The 17,394-nt window shown below is 26.6% G+C and overlaps 2 protein-coding genes across 2 annotated transcripts; both read right to left on the bottom strand.

Moving 5' to 3' along the window:
- Nucleotides 1-4,215: 4,215 nt before the first annotated feature.
- On the bottom strand, nt 4,216-5,303 carry LOC106788693 (signal peptidase complex subunit 1). The gene is made up of 3 exons (XM_014752181.1): nt 5,144-5,303; nt 4,817-4,876; nt 4,216-4,734 (listed from the first exon to the last, which is right to left on the bottom strand). The coding sequence occupies exons 1-3, from the start codon at nt 5,186-5,188 to the stop codon at nt 4,552-4,554; spliced, it is 288 nt and encodes a 95-aa protein (XP_014607667.1). The 5' UTR covers nt 5,189-5,303; the 3' UTR covers nt 4,216-4,551.
- A 786-nt stretch (nt 5,304-6,089) lies between these two features.
- Nucleotides 6,090-16,379, bottom strand: LOC106787926 (solute carrier family 26 member 10-like). Its single transcript, XM_014750709.1, has 13 exons — nt 16,207-16,379; nt 11,351-11,465; nt 11,005-11,166; nt 10,621-10,731; nt 10,351-10,535; nt 10,109-10,273; nt 9,738-9,842; nt 9,152-9,285; nt 8,686-8,848; nt 8,404-8,580; nt 7,895-8,167; nt 7,651-7,818; nt 6,090-6,354 (listed from the first exon to the last, which is right to left on the bottom strand). The coding sequence occupies exons 2-13, from the start codon at nt 11,445-11,447 to the stop codon at nt 6,094-6,096; spliced, it is 2,001 nt and encodes a 666-aa protein (XP_014606195.1). The 5' UTR covers nt 11,448-11,465; nt 16,207-16,379; the 3' UTR covers nt 6,090-6,093.
- Nucleotides 16,380-17,394: the final 1,015 nt, after the last annotated feature.

Raw genomic sequence — 17,394 nt, 5'->3', positions numbered from 1 at the left:
AAATAAAATATTAAATTTACGTTTAAAAAAATTGAAGTTTGTTTATTTACATTATTTGTCATCCTTATTTGAATGATAGCAAATTCTTAGACAATGATTCGTCACAAAGTAAAAGTAAATGCTTGCTTGTACAATTGCCAACTCAACTATAGTATTTGAAACGTAATTACACCATATCATAGAAAACTATAGTTTACGGTTATGGGATACGGTTAACATTGAATTACCGTTTCTATTTGCACATTTAATCGGGGAGCGTTCTAGCATGCAATGACGATGGTGCGAAAAGATTTTTCTTTATTATAAGTTGAAGTTTTTCATTTTGTTTTTCGTAATTTCGTTCTTCCGATTCGTGGTAAGTATATTTGTTTTGTTCGTATATTTTTGTTACACTGTATTAAAACGTGGAAAATTCGTATCTTCTGATTGTTGCGAAAAAGTGATCAGTATAATTGCATAATTATATATTTTTTATAAACTTTCGTATTTTCCGTATATAAATACATAACTTTCTTGACTGATTATAGTTCGTAGTAATGAGTATTACATAAGAATCTTCAGTATAAGTTCGAGAATATTTTTTGATGTAAGATAAGATAAGAACCTAATTAACAATTTTTTTTTTTTTTTAAGAAATCGTTTCTATTAAGTAATATATCAGTATTTTCAATATTGTATATTTGAAATGAACAACATATGTATTTTTTCATATCATTTTTGCTACTTTTTATTTTCTTCTATAATAAAAACTATTTTTATATATCATTATTTGTCAGTAAATAATATAATTAATATATATATATAATATCTTCCAGTAAAAAACATTATTTAATTATTAGTATTTTTTTTTAGTAAAGAAATAGTATTTTTTTAATATGCAAATTTTTCAGTACAAAATACTATAATAATATTTAACATTTATTTAGAATAAACAATATTCCAAAATTGTGAGTATACTTATATTGGTCAATCCAATATATATGCACATACCTATACACGTATATGTATTCAATTGTATTTACTATGTCCGGTAGAAAATTGATGGTGTAAAAGAGTGAGAGCATAATGTTATGTGAACATTTCCACAAAACGACATCGTTGTCGTTCATTTGTAAGTCGTTGGATTATGTTTAATTGCGTTTCTTCCTTGAAAGAAGTTTGGTCAGTTCGTTACAAGATCATCTTAAAGTTTTCGATTACCTAACGCCCTTTCTTTCACATTCACATAGAAAGTGTTATAGCTCTGTTTTTATCGGAAACGCAGTTCTCGATTCTTCCTTTACGCATTTCTTCTTTCGCTTATCTCTATCCAGAAGTATCTACGAAAGAATCTCACTCATGAATTTTAATGAGCAATAATTATTTGTTATTGAATTTTGAAATGTTGATTTTGTATTTATATCTAATAAATAAGATATTAAGAAATGGAACAGATAAAGGATCGATTTTAATAAAACATGAATTAATCTCTCTTATATTATACAATATATTTATATACAAGGTGGATTAAAAGTTTATAAATGATTTTATAAATCAATTATCTTTTTTTCTAAATTTGTAAGATTGTAGTTAAACTTATAATTTCAGTTATTAAATTTGTAGTTTTATAATCTATACAAAAAATTAGCTTAGTATAAATAATTCCCATTTGATTTTTAAAATTAATTATTCCTTCTTATAATTGTTTAAACTTTAAATGTACATTTTTAAGCTTTTTGGTTTTAAAATCTAAGAAAAAAATTAATTTAAAAAAATTACACATAAAATAGTAACTGGTTTTGAAAATCACCTTTTAATTTTAGACCCATCCTATACAAATAAAAATAGTATTATATATAAATATGTACGTTTCTGCTGGTGATACCAAACGTTATACCGATTTCACTACTTCGGAATCACTATGATGTGTCGATAATATCATCATAGACGTGTGTATGTATACGCAATAGAAAGAAATCGTCCACGATCTTCCTCGTAACTTGTAATGTTTATAACGCGCCGTTGCTTGCTTGTGAAATGTTAGTCCAACGTTCTTACATGCATATAACATAAGTTGATTAAATAATCCAAGTCATTTCTAATCTTCAATTATTGTGAGTTAAAATACGACGGAAAAATAAGAAAACTTTATTCCTTCTACTGTGTAACAGATTTAAATTAATAAATATTATTTTTATAATATCACAAAGTTAAATAGATTGTCAGTCGATCGATAAGATATATCGCACATTTAGTTACTTGCATAACATAAAATAGAATAAACTATTAAAAAAAAAAAAAAATATGTTGACTTAAATAAAAGAATTGTGTGTGTATTATTTCAATATTATTAAATTAAACAAAATGTTTTTTTATATATAAGAAGATGCATATTCTTAGCAGTCCGAAAATAAATGGCGTTCCAAGTGCAATTTCGAAGGTTGGTTTTCAATATGGCGGAATACTTTTTTAGTCGGCCATCCTTGAATGTGATTTAAAAATTCCTCGTAAAGTTGTTCTTTTTTTTTTATTTCTGTTTTTTTTTTGCTCTTGCACCGATGAAGCCGACAGAGTTACAGGAAGTGGTGTAGCTCGCATACTTAAAATATCCTTCATACAGGGAGAAAGCGTTTCGTAACTAAATGCACATATATTTTTATGTATCCCCCATATGTGCTGCCATGGGATAAAAGTATGATCATTGTAAGAGATTGAAAAAAAAATAAGCGTTAGAAGGAAAACACGTGAACCAAATGGAACGATAAATTTTATTCTATTTTATGAAGCGTAATTTTCAAGTTCGAAACTGGATCAGGATAAATGGCTGATTAAATGAAACGATTACCTTCCGGCTTTCGAACGTTCCCAATGTTTTTCATTTGAAAGCTGATGGAACTGACGAGACGACGGTTTTCGTTACGTCATCTTATTTTGAGCTACTTTTAAAATTACACACTGTACGAATGATGAGAACATTTTGTTGTCTTCCTTCGTTAATTCTTTTACTTTTTTTTCACAATTTTATTATTACTTTTTCCCGTTTTTTTTTTTTTTTGTTTGAACTAATTATGTAAATTAATTTTTAATAGAAATTTAAATGATGACACTTGCAAATTCAAATTTGTTTTATATCACGCTTTCATCGCGTTACGAAATACCAAATTTGAATTTCTCTTCGAATCTAGGAGAAATATTTGAAACGAAAGCAAAATTTATAACGTTTACGAGAGAATTTTACATTCTCATATTTATTGGACACAAATTAGAATATTAAAACTTAATTAGACTTTTTAATTCGTTCTACATTTCTATTTAATGTATCGATATATTTTTATTTGAAAACTAATGAATACTTATCAAAAGAGATAGTTTTTTTTAATGCGGTATCGTAAAAATAATTCTCTCCTTATTTCGTAATCGTAAAAATCATTTAACTATTTAAATACTCAAAATTGATAAGAGAATACTTTTTAATATATAATATATCTTATATATTTGCGAAAATATATAAAATATATATATTTTAAAAGAGATAGCCAATCATTTTCAACGAAGTATAATAAAAAGAATTCTTTCGCTCATTTGGTACTCGTAAAAGTCATTTCATTATTGAAATATTTAAAATTGATCGAAGTACTTTTTAAGAGAGATATTCACAAGTTGTCAACGAAATATCATAAAAACGATTCAATACTTGTTGAACACTCTTGAAAGTGATTTAATCGATGTTTGATTTTGAGAGTAGTATATACATCATCGTGCAACGAAAGAAAACGAGGGACATGATAAATGAAAGTCTAACGTTGGAACTCGTCCAATGCACGACAATGTAGAATGTGCTATTGCCATAAACGAAAGATAATCGTTAGGGAAAACAACGTGGGGAAATTGACGATTGACAGATAAATTAAAAACTCATATTGTTGATTTACTTCCTTCTCGCCATATAAAAATATGTAGTACTAGTTTTCTTTAAATGATTGATAATGATTGTAAATTTTCCTGTATACATTTTATAAATATCTCTTTTATATTATTTAAATAATCTTTTCCTTATATATATATATATATATTTCATATAATTTTTGTAGCTGTAGAAAATGATAGTAGATTATTTTCTGTAAAATTTATTAATAATTTTTATATTACTTATTGTGTTAAATAATATTATTATTTTTTTATATACGATATATAATGTTGATGATTGTATGAAATAATCGTGGACCATCCTATATATATTTCTTGAATACTTTTTATATTCTTATTTGAATAATATTATCACATTTTGTATATATTCCAATAAATTTTTCTAGTGTATCGTGTCATTTTTTTTTAGAAATGGCTATTACACTGTTTACGGATAAATATGTCAAAACGATTTGAACGACGAACTTTGTATTACATCATTGGTTATTAAATGCTGCGGAATGTTGTTTCTTTAAAGTCTCGCATTTATAGATTATAAAACATTATATTAACCGTATTAATGTCAGTCTCTTTAACCTTCGCACTTGGTCAAACAAGAACTTGGATCACATTATCAGTGTGTTTGGAAAATTATATCTATATAATTTACTTTTTCTTTTTTAACTTTGTGTTAACTTCGGCTTGTGGTTTCTGCCAATCTAATGGTTTACGACGATACATGGGCCATGGTGGTACTGTGACTAAAGCAGCCATAACAAAACCTGCACCGAGGATATAAATTGTTTGAGAAAATTGTTGAATGACGTATCCCCATATGAGACCAACGACCTGTATACAAGATTTTATCACAGTTTTTTTAAGCTATATTAACAAATTGTAATAATAAATTATCATAAAAGTAGTTACTAACTCCAAAGAGAGTTATGATGACTCTTGAAAGTTTCTCCGCTCTACCTTGGCCATCATAGTCCTGTAATGACAAATACTTAATCAAAAATAAAACTTACATGACAACATATTTAATATATATTTTCTTACGTTAATATATAAGTCAATATGTAAATATTTTTTTGATTTATCAATAATGTTTAATGTATAAAACTTTAAAATTGTATCATGTCATTGACGTATGGAAATGCATAACCTCTAAATATGTTATGAATTTCAAAAATTGATAATTCTCTAACGACGAGCTAGAATTTGTATGAATTTTAATAAAATCATCTTTATGACCTACCATATGCGTAGGTATAGACCTTATATACTGCAACCAAGAACTCATTTTGTTAAATAAATAAATATTTCAGACGTGGCACAATTTGTATAACCCCAAATACTAAACTCTGTGATGTGATTTGCTCCATATGTTTTGAACAGTGTCATCTATAAGAAGATTCTTTAACTATACCGCTACTACCATATATGCATTTAAAAACCGTAGGAACGCTGGTAAGGAACCTTAACAGCAGAAAAAAATGAATAAGTACCCTTAATTGCACACTATTTGCTCAATCAAAATCTATAATTGCTGACTTTATTAAATAATTATTTAATTAGTTATTAATAATTGAAAATGCAAAAATGTTTTTTTCCTATTTTTAAGCAAAGCAACGAAGTTTGCAATAGCAGAAAAAAATGAATAAGTGTTCTTATTTTCTTACTATTTGCTCAACTTTATTTTATCAAATATTTTTTATTTATCGTTAATTAATTGAAAATAATTATTACACTTTGAATAATTATGAAATGGCGACGTCATGAGTGGGAGATATGTTATACACATGCACAACCATAAATTCAAGGCGCAAGTACACTTGGAAAAAAATGAAAGTAAAGTTGGTATACTTGCAGTGGATATATTTAAAGTTGATTTTGTCATTTAAAAGAATACTAAACACATAAATCGACGTATAAATGATTGCATACTTTTAGGCGTTTTTAATTAGTCTTATTAAATATTTATCATATATAATAACATATGAAAAAAAAAAAGTATATAATCTGATAATAAATCTGGTAAGACATGAAAGAAGAATATTTATAAATTGTTATAAAATAATACTGCTCCTTGTTTAATAAAATAACACGAATATATTATTAAGAAAAATGTTAGCCTACATTTGTTGTTTCTAATTGTTATTTATAAATATTTATATTTGTATAATTTTCATCCTAAAGATTATTATTTTACGTTGATATTGTCATAATATTATTTTGATGTTGTGCAAAATGTACAGCATCGGAGATCGTAGGAAATAATCCAAAGGTATGATTATTGGATTCTAATAAATTACATTTAGTCATCATTTCGTAAACGGGTCCGCAAGATCCAGTAATATAAACGGAAACATCTATTTCATTGTATTCGTTAATTAAATTTTTTACAATTTTTACACCAGCAGGATCGATGTATACCACTGCCGAAAAATCCAATATCAGAGTTTGTATCTGTGAAAATGTATAATAATAAATATAATTAATCTCTCAAAGATATATTTTGTAATAAATTAAAATAATTGAAAGTAATTAGATAGCAATACATTTTTAAATGAAATAAGTATGGCAAATGTATTTTTAAAAAAATAAAAAATATAATTGAATAAAGAAATTACGGTTTCTTTGATCGTTGTGCTGCCATAATGATGATTCAATGTATTCCTACTAGTGTAAAGTTGTTGCGAAGAACACGAAGATTGTTCGGCGTAATAGAAATTTGAGAATTTTATCTAAAAAATAAAAAATATAATCATTTTTATATAATATATTTTGCGATGATATATTATCAAATTGGTTGAGAAAAAAGAATGTGCGCGGCCTTTACATACGATAGAAGTGAAACTTGTACTATAATGTGGAAAAAATTAAATGGGTTAATATATACAATGAGTGTCTCTTAAAATCGTACACTTTGATATAACAAAAAGAATACCCGGTTTTTTCTTGTCAAACGATCTTATTATCCTTTGTTTTTACTGTTATTTAAATGTTGTTTAGTATCAGAATTAGTTTAAAACCCATTAAAGTAAAAATAATATAATACAAAGTACATTTAAAAATGATATATCTCATAATATGCTTCAAATATTAAATAATTTCGATCTGACATTTTTTAAGATGAAAAATTTTCAGTTCAAAGTCAGTACTGAACAGGGACGTTAATAGAAGTGTATTGTTTGTTTAAACAATCCAAGATATTGGTACAGTACGTTAGAGTGTGCAATATACATTAATTAATTGATAATTAATCGTAGGAAATGTATATTGTTATTTAGAAGTAAGGAGTATAAGATTGATGAACCGTCATCCTCGAAATCCACCGTTAGACTAGTTCGTTGTCCTCTATGAAAGTTCTTTTAATGATTATTATTTATATGAGTTTCCGAGCGAAGATTACATAAATATACAAATACAATATATGCCTAGTAAATAAAATTTATATTTCCTAAAGTCATATAAACAACTAGTATTTTAATTAACTTTCATAGAGGACAACGAATCAATCTAATGAGGGATTTCGAAGTGGAAGGTTCGTCAAATTTATACTCAGTGCTTTTAGACTACAATATACATTTCTTTCGTTTAATTAACAATCATTTAAAGTATGTTGAACATTGTGGATTCTATCTTATTTCCTATTTCTCTTTTTCTATCATTATATTCCGTTTCTTTTGATGTCGTTTAACAAAATTATGTGGTTACCGTCGCCTAAAAAGTTTCACTTCAAAAATTGATTTACAAGTATACCTCATCTGTTCTGTCATCTTCTGTGCCTTTTTTAGAATTTCTCTTCATCAATTCTTTTCTCGGTGTCACTTCGGTAAGTTTGTAAACTGTCTCACAAAAATGTTGTTTAGATGCAAAGTTTAAACTTCCCGAGTAATGAAATATTTTAATTCCTGCAATCTCGATGGTCTAAAATAATTTATTTATTTATCATGATTGGATTAATAACAAATAAAAAAAAAGATGTAAAAGAAAATTGTCATACTCCTTTGTATCTTTGAGAGTCCAAATAAAGTTCAGTACCAGGTGCCAATGCAAGTAAACATGCATAGGGTTGAGTAGCAATAATGATTAATTTTGTAAGACATACAAATAAACCAACGATCAGGCCATATTCAACGTCCAACAAAATAACTGTGAGAAATGTGATAGCCCAGATACTGGCATCTGTTTTATCCAATTTCCAAAACTTTAGAAAATCTGTTATTTTTATCAGCATACCTTGGAGAGCCACGACGATTATACTGGCTAGAATACACTAAAGAAATAATGTTCATATAATGCATATTACATTGAAACGAGAAGCATCGTAGGAAATTATTTTTGAGAATTGTTTTTTTCAATAAAATAATTTCATAAATAAATTTCGAGTTTTCAATTGTATGATTCTAAAAATTTGTAATAATCAATAGTCTAAAATTAATGAAATATATAATTTGCGAATCACGTGTTTATCTTTTATTGTAAATTAATGAAAAATTCATTGGAAATTACTCGTGGAAGTGGTTCGAAGAATGGTCCAATCCATAGTAAAACGCTGACCAAAATTCCACAAGAAATCAAACTGGCTAACTGAGTACGTCCACCAACAGTTTCTTGGATCAATGATCTCGATAATGAGGCAGTGAATGGCATACATGAGAAAAACGATCCAAAAAGATTTCCAAGACCCTAGAAAAATAATACCAAGTATGTGTCAGAGTTCTATTTAGTTAACTTTTTATTGTTTTATAGTAAAAACCTTGAAGTGATGTTGAAAGACATAATTGAACTTGCCTGGGCAACTAATTCTTGATTGGCATCTACTTCGTAACCAACCTTTTGCGCAAAGATTAAAGCCATTGACATAGATATAGTATAGGAAACCAAAGTAATTATGAAGCTATCAAGCAGAACGTTTGGTACTAGAGAAAGCGGAGGTAACGATGGCGTTGGTAATCTGAAATTTATAATGATTAAATATCAGTATATGATGTTGTTAAGTTTGACATATTTTGTATCAATTAAAATTATGTGCAATTTATAAGAATTAAATATAAACATAAGATATTTCAAAGGTTTATTAAAGTTATCTAAAAATTATAAAGATTGAACTAATGTTTAATAAGATTTTTCTATAGCTGACATATATTTGATTGTAATCAGAATTAAGTCTAAACTGTATAAAGATTAAGTATTACATTTTCTAAAGTTTGATATATTTAATTTAAATTATAATAACAAATTAATTAAGTATATTTACCCCACTGGTATATCACCGACTATTTTAATATTGTATTCTTCTGTCAAATTCATGTACATTGATATTAAAGTACCACCGACTACTGCTAACATTTCTATTGGTATTGGAAATGGACTTATCCTAGCAAATCTTGGCTAAAGAATATGATCATTATTTTTTAAATAAATACTCTTATCATGTAAATAGTAGCAATGTTCATTTTGATGAGTAATAATTTACATGAATTTTATTCAAAATGTTGATAAATTGGAGATGATTGTCATTTATCATAATATCAACACATTATATCATTTTTTCTGACAAGGTCTTTTATGACACACGTGCATGGTTGTTGATGTGATTTTTAATAGAGTTTTTTTTGATATCTTATGTTCTATTTATATAAATAGCATTGTTTGAAATATATACTTGACAATCATATATTATTTAGTACTTTATAATTATCACAGTTCTGTGGATATCAAAATAGAAAACTGTATCGATTAAGATAGCGGGTACTTATCAATATTATAAATAAAATTCATATAGATTAAAAAAGAAACTAAAAATTTAAGAGTAATAAATGAACATTATCCATAATACTTACTTTCAAGAATTGATTATTAAATATTAAAATAACAATCGTTATGGCTGACAAACTCAAAGCAGCCAGATTGACTTTATCAATATTATTAAAAATATCAAAATATGTCTGAAAAGAAGAAAATAAAATATTAAATTTGATTTAAATATGAGAGAGATAAATATAGGAAGTCTTGTATTTATATTTGATGTTATTGATGGGTCAAGCGAGTGGTCAAAAACAAATTGGAGAATTTCTTTTTCTCAATAACAAAGCTTTATATAAACAAATTTGATTCTACATTTCCAACTTAATTTTTCACGTAGAATTATCTATTACTTGCTTGTATCACCAATTACAAGACATTCTGTAAATTCCGATGAATTTGTACTCACGAGTATTAGTTTAAATATACCTCTCCGTGGTATTAAAGTTAAACCAAGAAGATCCTTCACTTGTGACGTGAAAACATGTAAACCAGCAGCTGTTGTAAAGCCACTTATTAGGCTATCAGCCAAGAACGAAGATATAACACCCAATCGTAATACGTACATTCCTAACTAGACCAGATATCTTGAGTTACACGTTAAATATCGAATCAATCAATGATTAATCTGAATTTTAACAACAACGTCACCTGCATTAGACCAACGACGAAAGTTACAACAGTTGCCACTTGTATTGGGGTATACTCATGATTGATCATATTCGATCCTATTATGTTCCCTCCATCGATTTGTGTACTATTGTTCATAGAATTTTCCACTGAACTATACGTCACGACCACTTTTCCGGTCATCATGCAAATTACTGCGAATGTACCTAAAATTAGGATATAGAGAAATTATAATAAAATCAAATAAGGTTTATTTTATGGTTTTATGCAATAAAAAAACAAACAAATTACCCATTGAGTTGTGTCTGGATGTACCGAATAAAAAATATATTAGAACTGGAAAGAAAGCCATGTAAATGCCAACTATAGATGGTACATTGCCCAATATTGCATACGCCATTCCTGTATAATAATTGTATTACTTAATAATAATAATGAATCACTTTTAATCAAAATTAATTTAATTACACTAAAGATTATATTATAAATGCATATTTGACATTTAAAAAATAATAAATATTAATTGAAATTTATATCCACAATGCAACCAAATCAGAATTTTTTCATTTTAAAAAATCGTAGATAAAATGTTCAAATGTAAATGAACATTTATAATAAAAATAAGAAAAAGAAAAAAGTCAATTAAAAGATACAAATTATTGACAATAATTATACCTTGAGGTATGTGCATAACAGCGACAGTAATACCAGCAACGATGTCACCAAGAATATTACTCCTCCAATTATATTTCGGCAACCAATCTATCAATGGTACTGATTTTTTCAACATTTTCCATGGACTAGTATTCCTCCATCTTTTGGAAATTTGCTCGGAAACTATATCGAAATAAAATCTTAATGATTAATCGAAAAGAAAATTTTAATAAAAAAAAAAAAAAGAAATGAAAGATCATTTCAAGGATTCGTTTCGCTTTCGCGGAGATGAAATCTATAAGTTGATTTATTAAAAAACAAAAACTAATAATATTCAATCTAATGTAATGTTACTGACTCAACTTACGATTTCTCTTTGGTTCCGCATACTTGCACACCCGATGCAGTTCGTCTTGACGATAGATCGGCCTTATTACCGTCATTTCCGATGTTAACATTGCCATATTTGATTTTTGAACGAACTGCAAAAAAAGAAAATAGATAAAAACGAAAAAAAAAATTATTCTTAATAATAAATGATACTCGCTAAATCATATTCTTCATAAAAATGAACGATTTCATAATGAATGAATAAAAAAAAATAAATGAGAGAGAAATTTGTTTGCTTAGAACATCGTTCGTTGTATAATAAAATCTATCTTATAATTAATTAAAATTTAATAAAATTATATGATAATTTTATATTATACAACGCGATGTAATTAAAATCTTATATTTTTTTTTTTTTTTTTTTTTTTTTTTTTTTGGTACAAATTTTTCAAGGAAAATACTTTTGAGAGAGAGAGAGAAAAAAAAAAAGGTAGAAAGGAAAGAATTTATTGTTGAGACAATGTAGGCTAATAATGGTTCGAGCGTATAAAGAATGTTTGTTCGAAAGTAGATGGCAGAAATATTGGCCCTGTTTTCTTTTTAGTATTACGATGATAGTTAGGGACGTGTTGTTTCGAAAGAAAAGACTCGTTTTTCGTGAGCGATGTTGTGCGAGCCAGACCGCTTTGTTTCGTTGATACACACCTTGGCAGGCGTTAATGACTTGGCTCTTGCTAAAAGCCACGAAAGACCCGGTTGATTTTCAAGGGTGGATTATTAATAGCAGAACGAAAGAATACAAATGAAACAAACAAAGAGAAAGAAAAGAACAATACAAAACAAATTCATTTCAAATGATTTCTAATATTGAAAATATTTTTTTATCTATTGTATGTAATTGTGTGTGTGTAGTTAAAAAAAAATTTAATTTTCTGTACGAAACGGATTAATCCTTACCCGTGTTGTATAGAATCCGTGTAAAAATGAAATTTTAAAGTATTGGGATTTAAATTAATGATAAAAAATTCGTGTTAGACGAGAGCTATTCAAGTTTATAAAATTTTTTGGTTTGTTTTTATATGAAAACGGTGTTATATATATATTAAATGATTTTAGCAATTTTTGCATCATTTTATTTCTAAACCGTGTTTTCAGTATAAAAGAAGATTGAATATTTTTACATGCATAGCGTAAGTTATAACAACAATATATATTAAATTGGAATAAACGATAATTTTGGCAAAATTTTGTTCATTATATTCAATCATAATTTTAAATAAATTTCTTTTTTATGAAGAAACATATACGTTGAAAATGAGATTTTTTATTAATAACAAAATTCGAATACAGTTATGAATCGTTTCTTGTTCTTCCGAAAGAATAAAATTTCAATAAAATGATAATATAGTTCTCTCGCGTTATCTATAAGCAGATATTTATATTAAATTCTTTCGAAAATGTTAGAATAAATGAGATAAGATTGATCAATGAAAAGAGCAGGAATAATCGTTTCGGAGACATGGACAGTGGATTTTTTTTTCTTTTTCTTCTCTTTTATGTTCTGATTTCTTATCTTTCTTTTTTTTATTGTTTTTTAAGCTTTAACTTGCTACTCGGTTAAAGCCGGTAGCAAAAAATGAGAGATTACTGCTTTGTGGAGCTAATAAGGAAAGATTAAAACAGCAAATAAATGGAACATATTATCTAGAACCATTGACGTTTAACTGTCACCACCAATGATTTAGTTAACAAGGAGTCCTAATGCTTTATACAATACACATGATTATGTAATGATACTTCACCAGAATGTAAATGTGTATGTGCGTATTTACACAATAGGAATTTTAAATGAAATGATATAATTAAATAGTCGTTCATTTTCGTATGTAAACAAAATGTTCACTTATCGACGGTTAATTAGTCGAATTGACCTAATTTTGTATTTTTTCATTTTTCTTATCTTTCTTTTATTCATTATTCATAAGATTTTATGTTTCATTTATTTTCAAGAATTATTTTACCAAAATTTAATTTATTTTATATATATAAATATGGTAATTATATTTATTTTATAATTTGTTTTATCGTTCTTTCTCGAATTATTTTATTTTTTTTTTTTTATAAACGATTTACAAAAATTTGTTTGTAATTGTTAAACAAAAATGTTAATTTATGCTAATATATGAATACAATTATTTAATTTATTTTCTAACTTTCTTTGATTGTTTTTCTCAAATTCTATTATCCTAGAAAAAATATCTTTTAATATACAACGATAAACAAGGAATAAGAACTTCCGTATGTTAATTTAGACAAAGGTTTGTTGAATAATTTATAGACAAAAATATATAAATAAATTGTTTCTTACACTTTAAAACACTTTTAAAACGCACTTATTCACTGTTCGATTTTTTCTCTTTTTTTTTTTTTTAATAAAAATGTTCTCGAAATAGTTAAACGATTTGAAAGACAACCGAAAACTAACATCGAAAAACAAAAATGAATAAATTCTTTTAGAGAACGAAAGCAGCACTGTCGACAACAAGAGATATACAAATATTAACATAGTCGTGTCTTGTCACAGCAGTCTCATGATATACACTCACACATATATTTACAACTGACAATGAGATAATGAGAATACAGCGAGATAAATTTTAGATTTGTAACGTCTTCATTAGAGTGTATTTTTTTCGCAAGTTGTTTTCAGACGAATTGAATGCCAGTCTTGTGAATTTTTATATATTAATTGTAATATTATTTTAATTAACTGGAAAACTATATTATTATAATATATAATAAAAATATATATACAATGATAAATATTATTCGATGTTGCATTGTATTTATATAATGTATATAATAGTTGGATTAATTAAAGTAATTATATTAAAATATATTAAATATACTTATATTAAATTTATGTTGTATGTTGTGTTAGTTGTAAGCTGTGTATTAATTCGGAAAGATAGGAGGATTTGATAATTGTTTGTAAAGGGAACGGATCCTTTCTCGGACTCGTAAAAATCAGAGTAATAAAGAATATTAAATATTTTTGAATATTTTTATGTGCACAATATATTTTTATAATTACATATATATATTTATTTTTAAACACGTACACGCGTATTTAAGAATTTATATTAAAACGCATTTGACGAAACTTTCTGTGATAGACTAATTTATTTATAATCGTTTTTTCATTTCTTGAATTTAACTGATAATATGGTCAACGGCCTAGTCAAACAAAAACCATGTATTTTTCTTTGGTAGTATTAAAATAAGTTTGATAATAAATTGTGTTTTTTAGAGAAGTGATATTTAAACCCGTAAAAAGGAAGAGTAAAAAAAAAATACAAGGAGACTTTAAGTAGTTGATGATAATAATTGTTTAATAATATTTATTACGTAATATGAAGATATGGGAACATAATATAAAAGTTTTAATAATGTAATATTTTATCTTGGATTACATGGCAGCGAGAAAAAGAGACACTTGTAAGTTGTTGATTTGAGATAGTCTGTTGTGGTCCAGACAGCAATGCAAACTCGGCTCCTCGATCAAATTATCATAGCAACACACGCCACAAGATCTCGTTAGAGCTTTTTCAACTCGCCGAATAACTAATTCCAACAAATTAATCTCTTTTTATTATTATTTATTGACTTATTTATATATATCTTCCAATTCTCACACCTTTTGTTTTATCTGCTTAAAATCTTCTTGTTCTAATTTGAAGAATAAAAAAATATGCAAAAATGCGACTAAATTTTTTCGATTTTCAAAATTGTTTAAAAATAACAATCGTGTTACGTCAGTAATCAAAATATTTATTTTTATGTATTTATAAGAATGAACAAAAGTACGAAATAATTTTATGACAAAAGAATTTTTTTGTCATTTGATAAAAAAAAAGAAAAAGGAATAAATTTCTAACGAATTTGTTTCTCCCTGAAAAATTTGTTTAGAATTTGTCGTAGGAGAAAATTTGTTTGAATATTACGAAGATACGATGATTTTATTCTAATTAAAACGACACGAGGAACAAATTCCAAGATGAATTAGGTTCTTTCGCGCCTAACTCGATCACCTAAAATATCTCCTTTATTTCATACGATAGAAAAAAATGTCAGAGAAAAAAAATATTCTATTCAAAGGCGCCGATATATAGTGAAAGGCCGAATTATTTTTTTCGAGATATCATTTTTAAATGCAACTATATATTTATACTAGAATATTCTTATAGTCTATAAAAAAACGAACATGTTGACCATCAAGAGTAACCCTTATCGAGAAAATTATGAAATGTTTGTAAGAAATATTTCAGTACGTGCTCGGAGGACCGGTAAATGAAAAAAAAAACAAATACAAATCAACGTGTAAAACACTCATAAAGGCAAAAAATCTTTTCATATACAAGAGAACAACATTTATTATATTATAAACGAGATATTTTAAGTGGTCGAGTTAGGCGAAGGAGGACCCTGTATATATTTTTTGTTTCACTACACGCGTGCACACATATTTATGAATTTTTATTCATACACATTAGATTAATTTTTCTTAATGAACTAATTGTAACAATAAAAGGTTGAAAAAAAAAAAAATAAAAACACATGTAATTTTATTAATAACGTAAAATTTGGATCTTATAATTTACGTTAAACATATATTTAATCATAATAACACACAAACACAGAATAAAATACTATCGTTAAAATTTATGTTACCTACATCTGTCGATATCAAAGAGTTATGTCTCTTCTGTCATATAGACATAAAAGAAAAAGAAAAAGGAATAAAAAAGAAGCATGAAAGAAAGAGAGAGAGAAAAAAATGAATGAATGAAATATCTTGCAATCAGACAAGGGAAACTAATGTTAAGAACAAACCTTTCTTTGGTGTTATCTTCTCCGAAGAAATATCGTCACGGTTCTTCCTCGATGAAGTATGAGGATGAGAATGAGGATGAAGATGAGGTCGAAGTATCCTAAAGGAAGATCTACGATTCATACGGTCGATTAATTCAGCTTAATGTGAGCCCTAAGAATTACTGTAATGCTTTAACAAATGTTGTTAGAAACAAAAAAAAAAAAAAAAAAAAAAGGAAAAAGATAAATGTAAAATACGAGAGTAGTAATAATTGCTTCGTGTATTAGAAGAATGAAAGCGGTGTTGACCGATCGCGCGTTACTCGATTACTATACTGAGTGAGTGAACACACTATGATTGCCTCGTGGAACGTAGAATGGCGAACGAGAAGGTCTTCTGCTGCGTTCCTATACTTCGAACGTTCACTCACTTAACTATGTTCGGTAATTTTCGTGAAAGGTTACTCTCTAGGGTGTTGTTCTTATTACTGTTTTTCTATGCCAAGTTCATCTTTGAAAAAAACTTGGACGTTGTTCATTAAGTTTAGAAGTTAATTTACTCAAATCAAATAGATTATTTTGTTTTATATTAAATGCAGATATATAAAGGTTTTCCAAAGGTAATTTTGGGGTTACCGTAGGTCCGTAATTTTGTTACTTTATTTCACGTTATTTTATTTTTTAATTTGTTATATTATACTAATTATATCGTTAACGATCGTTTAGATTATTTTCTTTTGTTTTAATTTGTGTCTCTGGAATTATTTTTTTCGGCTCAATTTAAATTTTGAATATAATCCCGTGAAATTCTTTTTTTCAATCTTCCGTTATGGTGTAATTGTTCGTATAGTTTATCACATCCGATGCTTTGTCATATTTCACGAATTATTAATCTGAGTATATAACTGTAATATTAATGAACATTACTAACAATTATTAATAAATTAATTCGACGTTTCTTAGATATATAAAAATATAATTTGTAATTTTTCGAAATGATATTTAAATGAAGCTACTTAATCATTTACATTTCTTTTAAAAAGTAAGAAAAGACTTATCAGGATCACCTTCGAATATGACTTTGTTTGTCTTTAACAAATACATTTTATCTTATTTTACTTTGATATAAAAATTAAGATGTATTGTATCAAATATACTATTTCTTATTTCTTTCTCTTTTTTATTCCCATTTTTATCTCTTCGGTGATA

The sequence above is a fragment of the Polistes canadensis genome, unplaced genomic scaffold, assembly GCF_001313835.1.
Source record: "Polistes canadensis isolate GaletaPanama2010 unplaced genomic scaffold, ASM131383v1 scaffold_5, whole genome shotgun sequence".
NCBI lineage: Eukaryota > Metazoa > Arthropoda > Insecta > Hymenoptera > Vespidae > Polistes > Polistes canadensis.
The sequence above is the reverse complement of the archived record's forward strand: the minus strand, read 5'-3'. Positions and strand labels throughout refer to the sequence as shown.

Excerpts from the sequence above, each read along its gene's own strand:
- LOC106788693 (XM_014752181.1), bottom strand. The coding sequence starts at position 5,188 with ATGAGTTCTTGGTTGCAGTATATAAGGTCTATACCTACGCATATG. Across the intron at positions 4,877-5,143 it reads GGTCTATACCTACGCATATG|GACTATGATGGCCAAGGTAG; the intron begins GTAGGTCATAAA and ends TTGTCATTACAG. Across the intron at positions 4,735-4,816 it reads TCATCATAACTCTCTTTGGA|GTCGTTGGTCTCATATGGGG; the intron begins GTTAGTAACTAC and ends TCTTGTATACAG.
- LOC106787926 (XM_014750709.1), bottom strand. The coding sequence starts at position 11,447 with ATGGCAATGTTAACATCGGAAATGACGGTAATAAGGCCGATCTATCGT. Across the intron at positions 10,536-10,620 it reads ATCCAGACACAACTCAATGG|GTACATTCGCAGTAATTTGC; the intron begins GTAATTTGTTTG and ends TCCTAATTTTAG. Across the intron at positions 9,286-9,737 it reads TTAATAATCAATTCTTGAAA|CCAAGATTTGCTAGGATAAG; the intron begins GTAAGTATTATG and ends CATATTCTTTAG.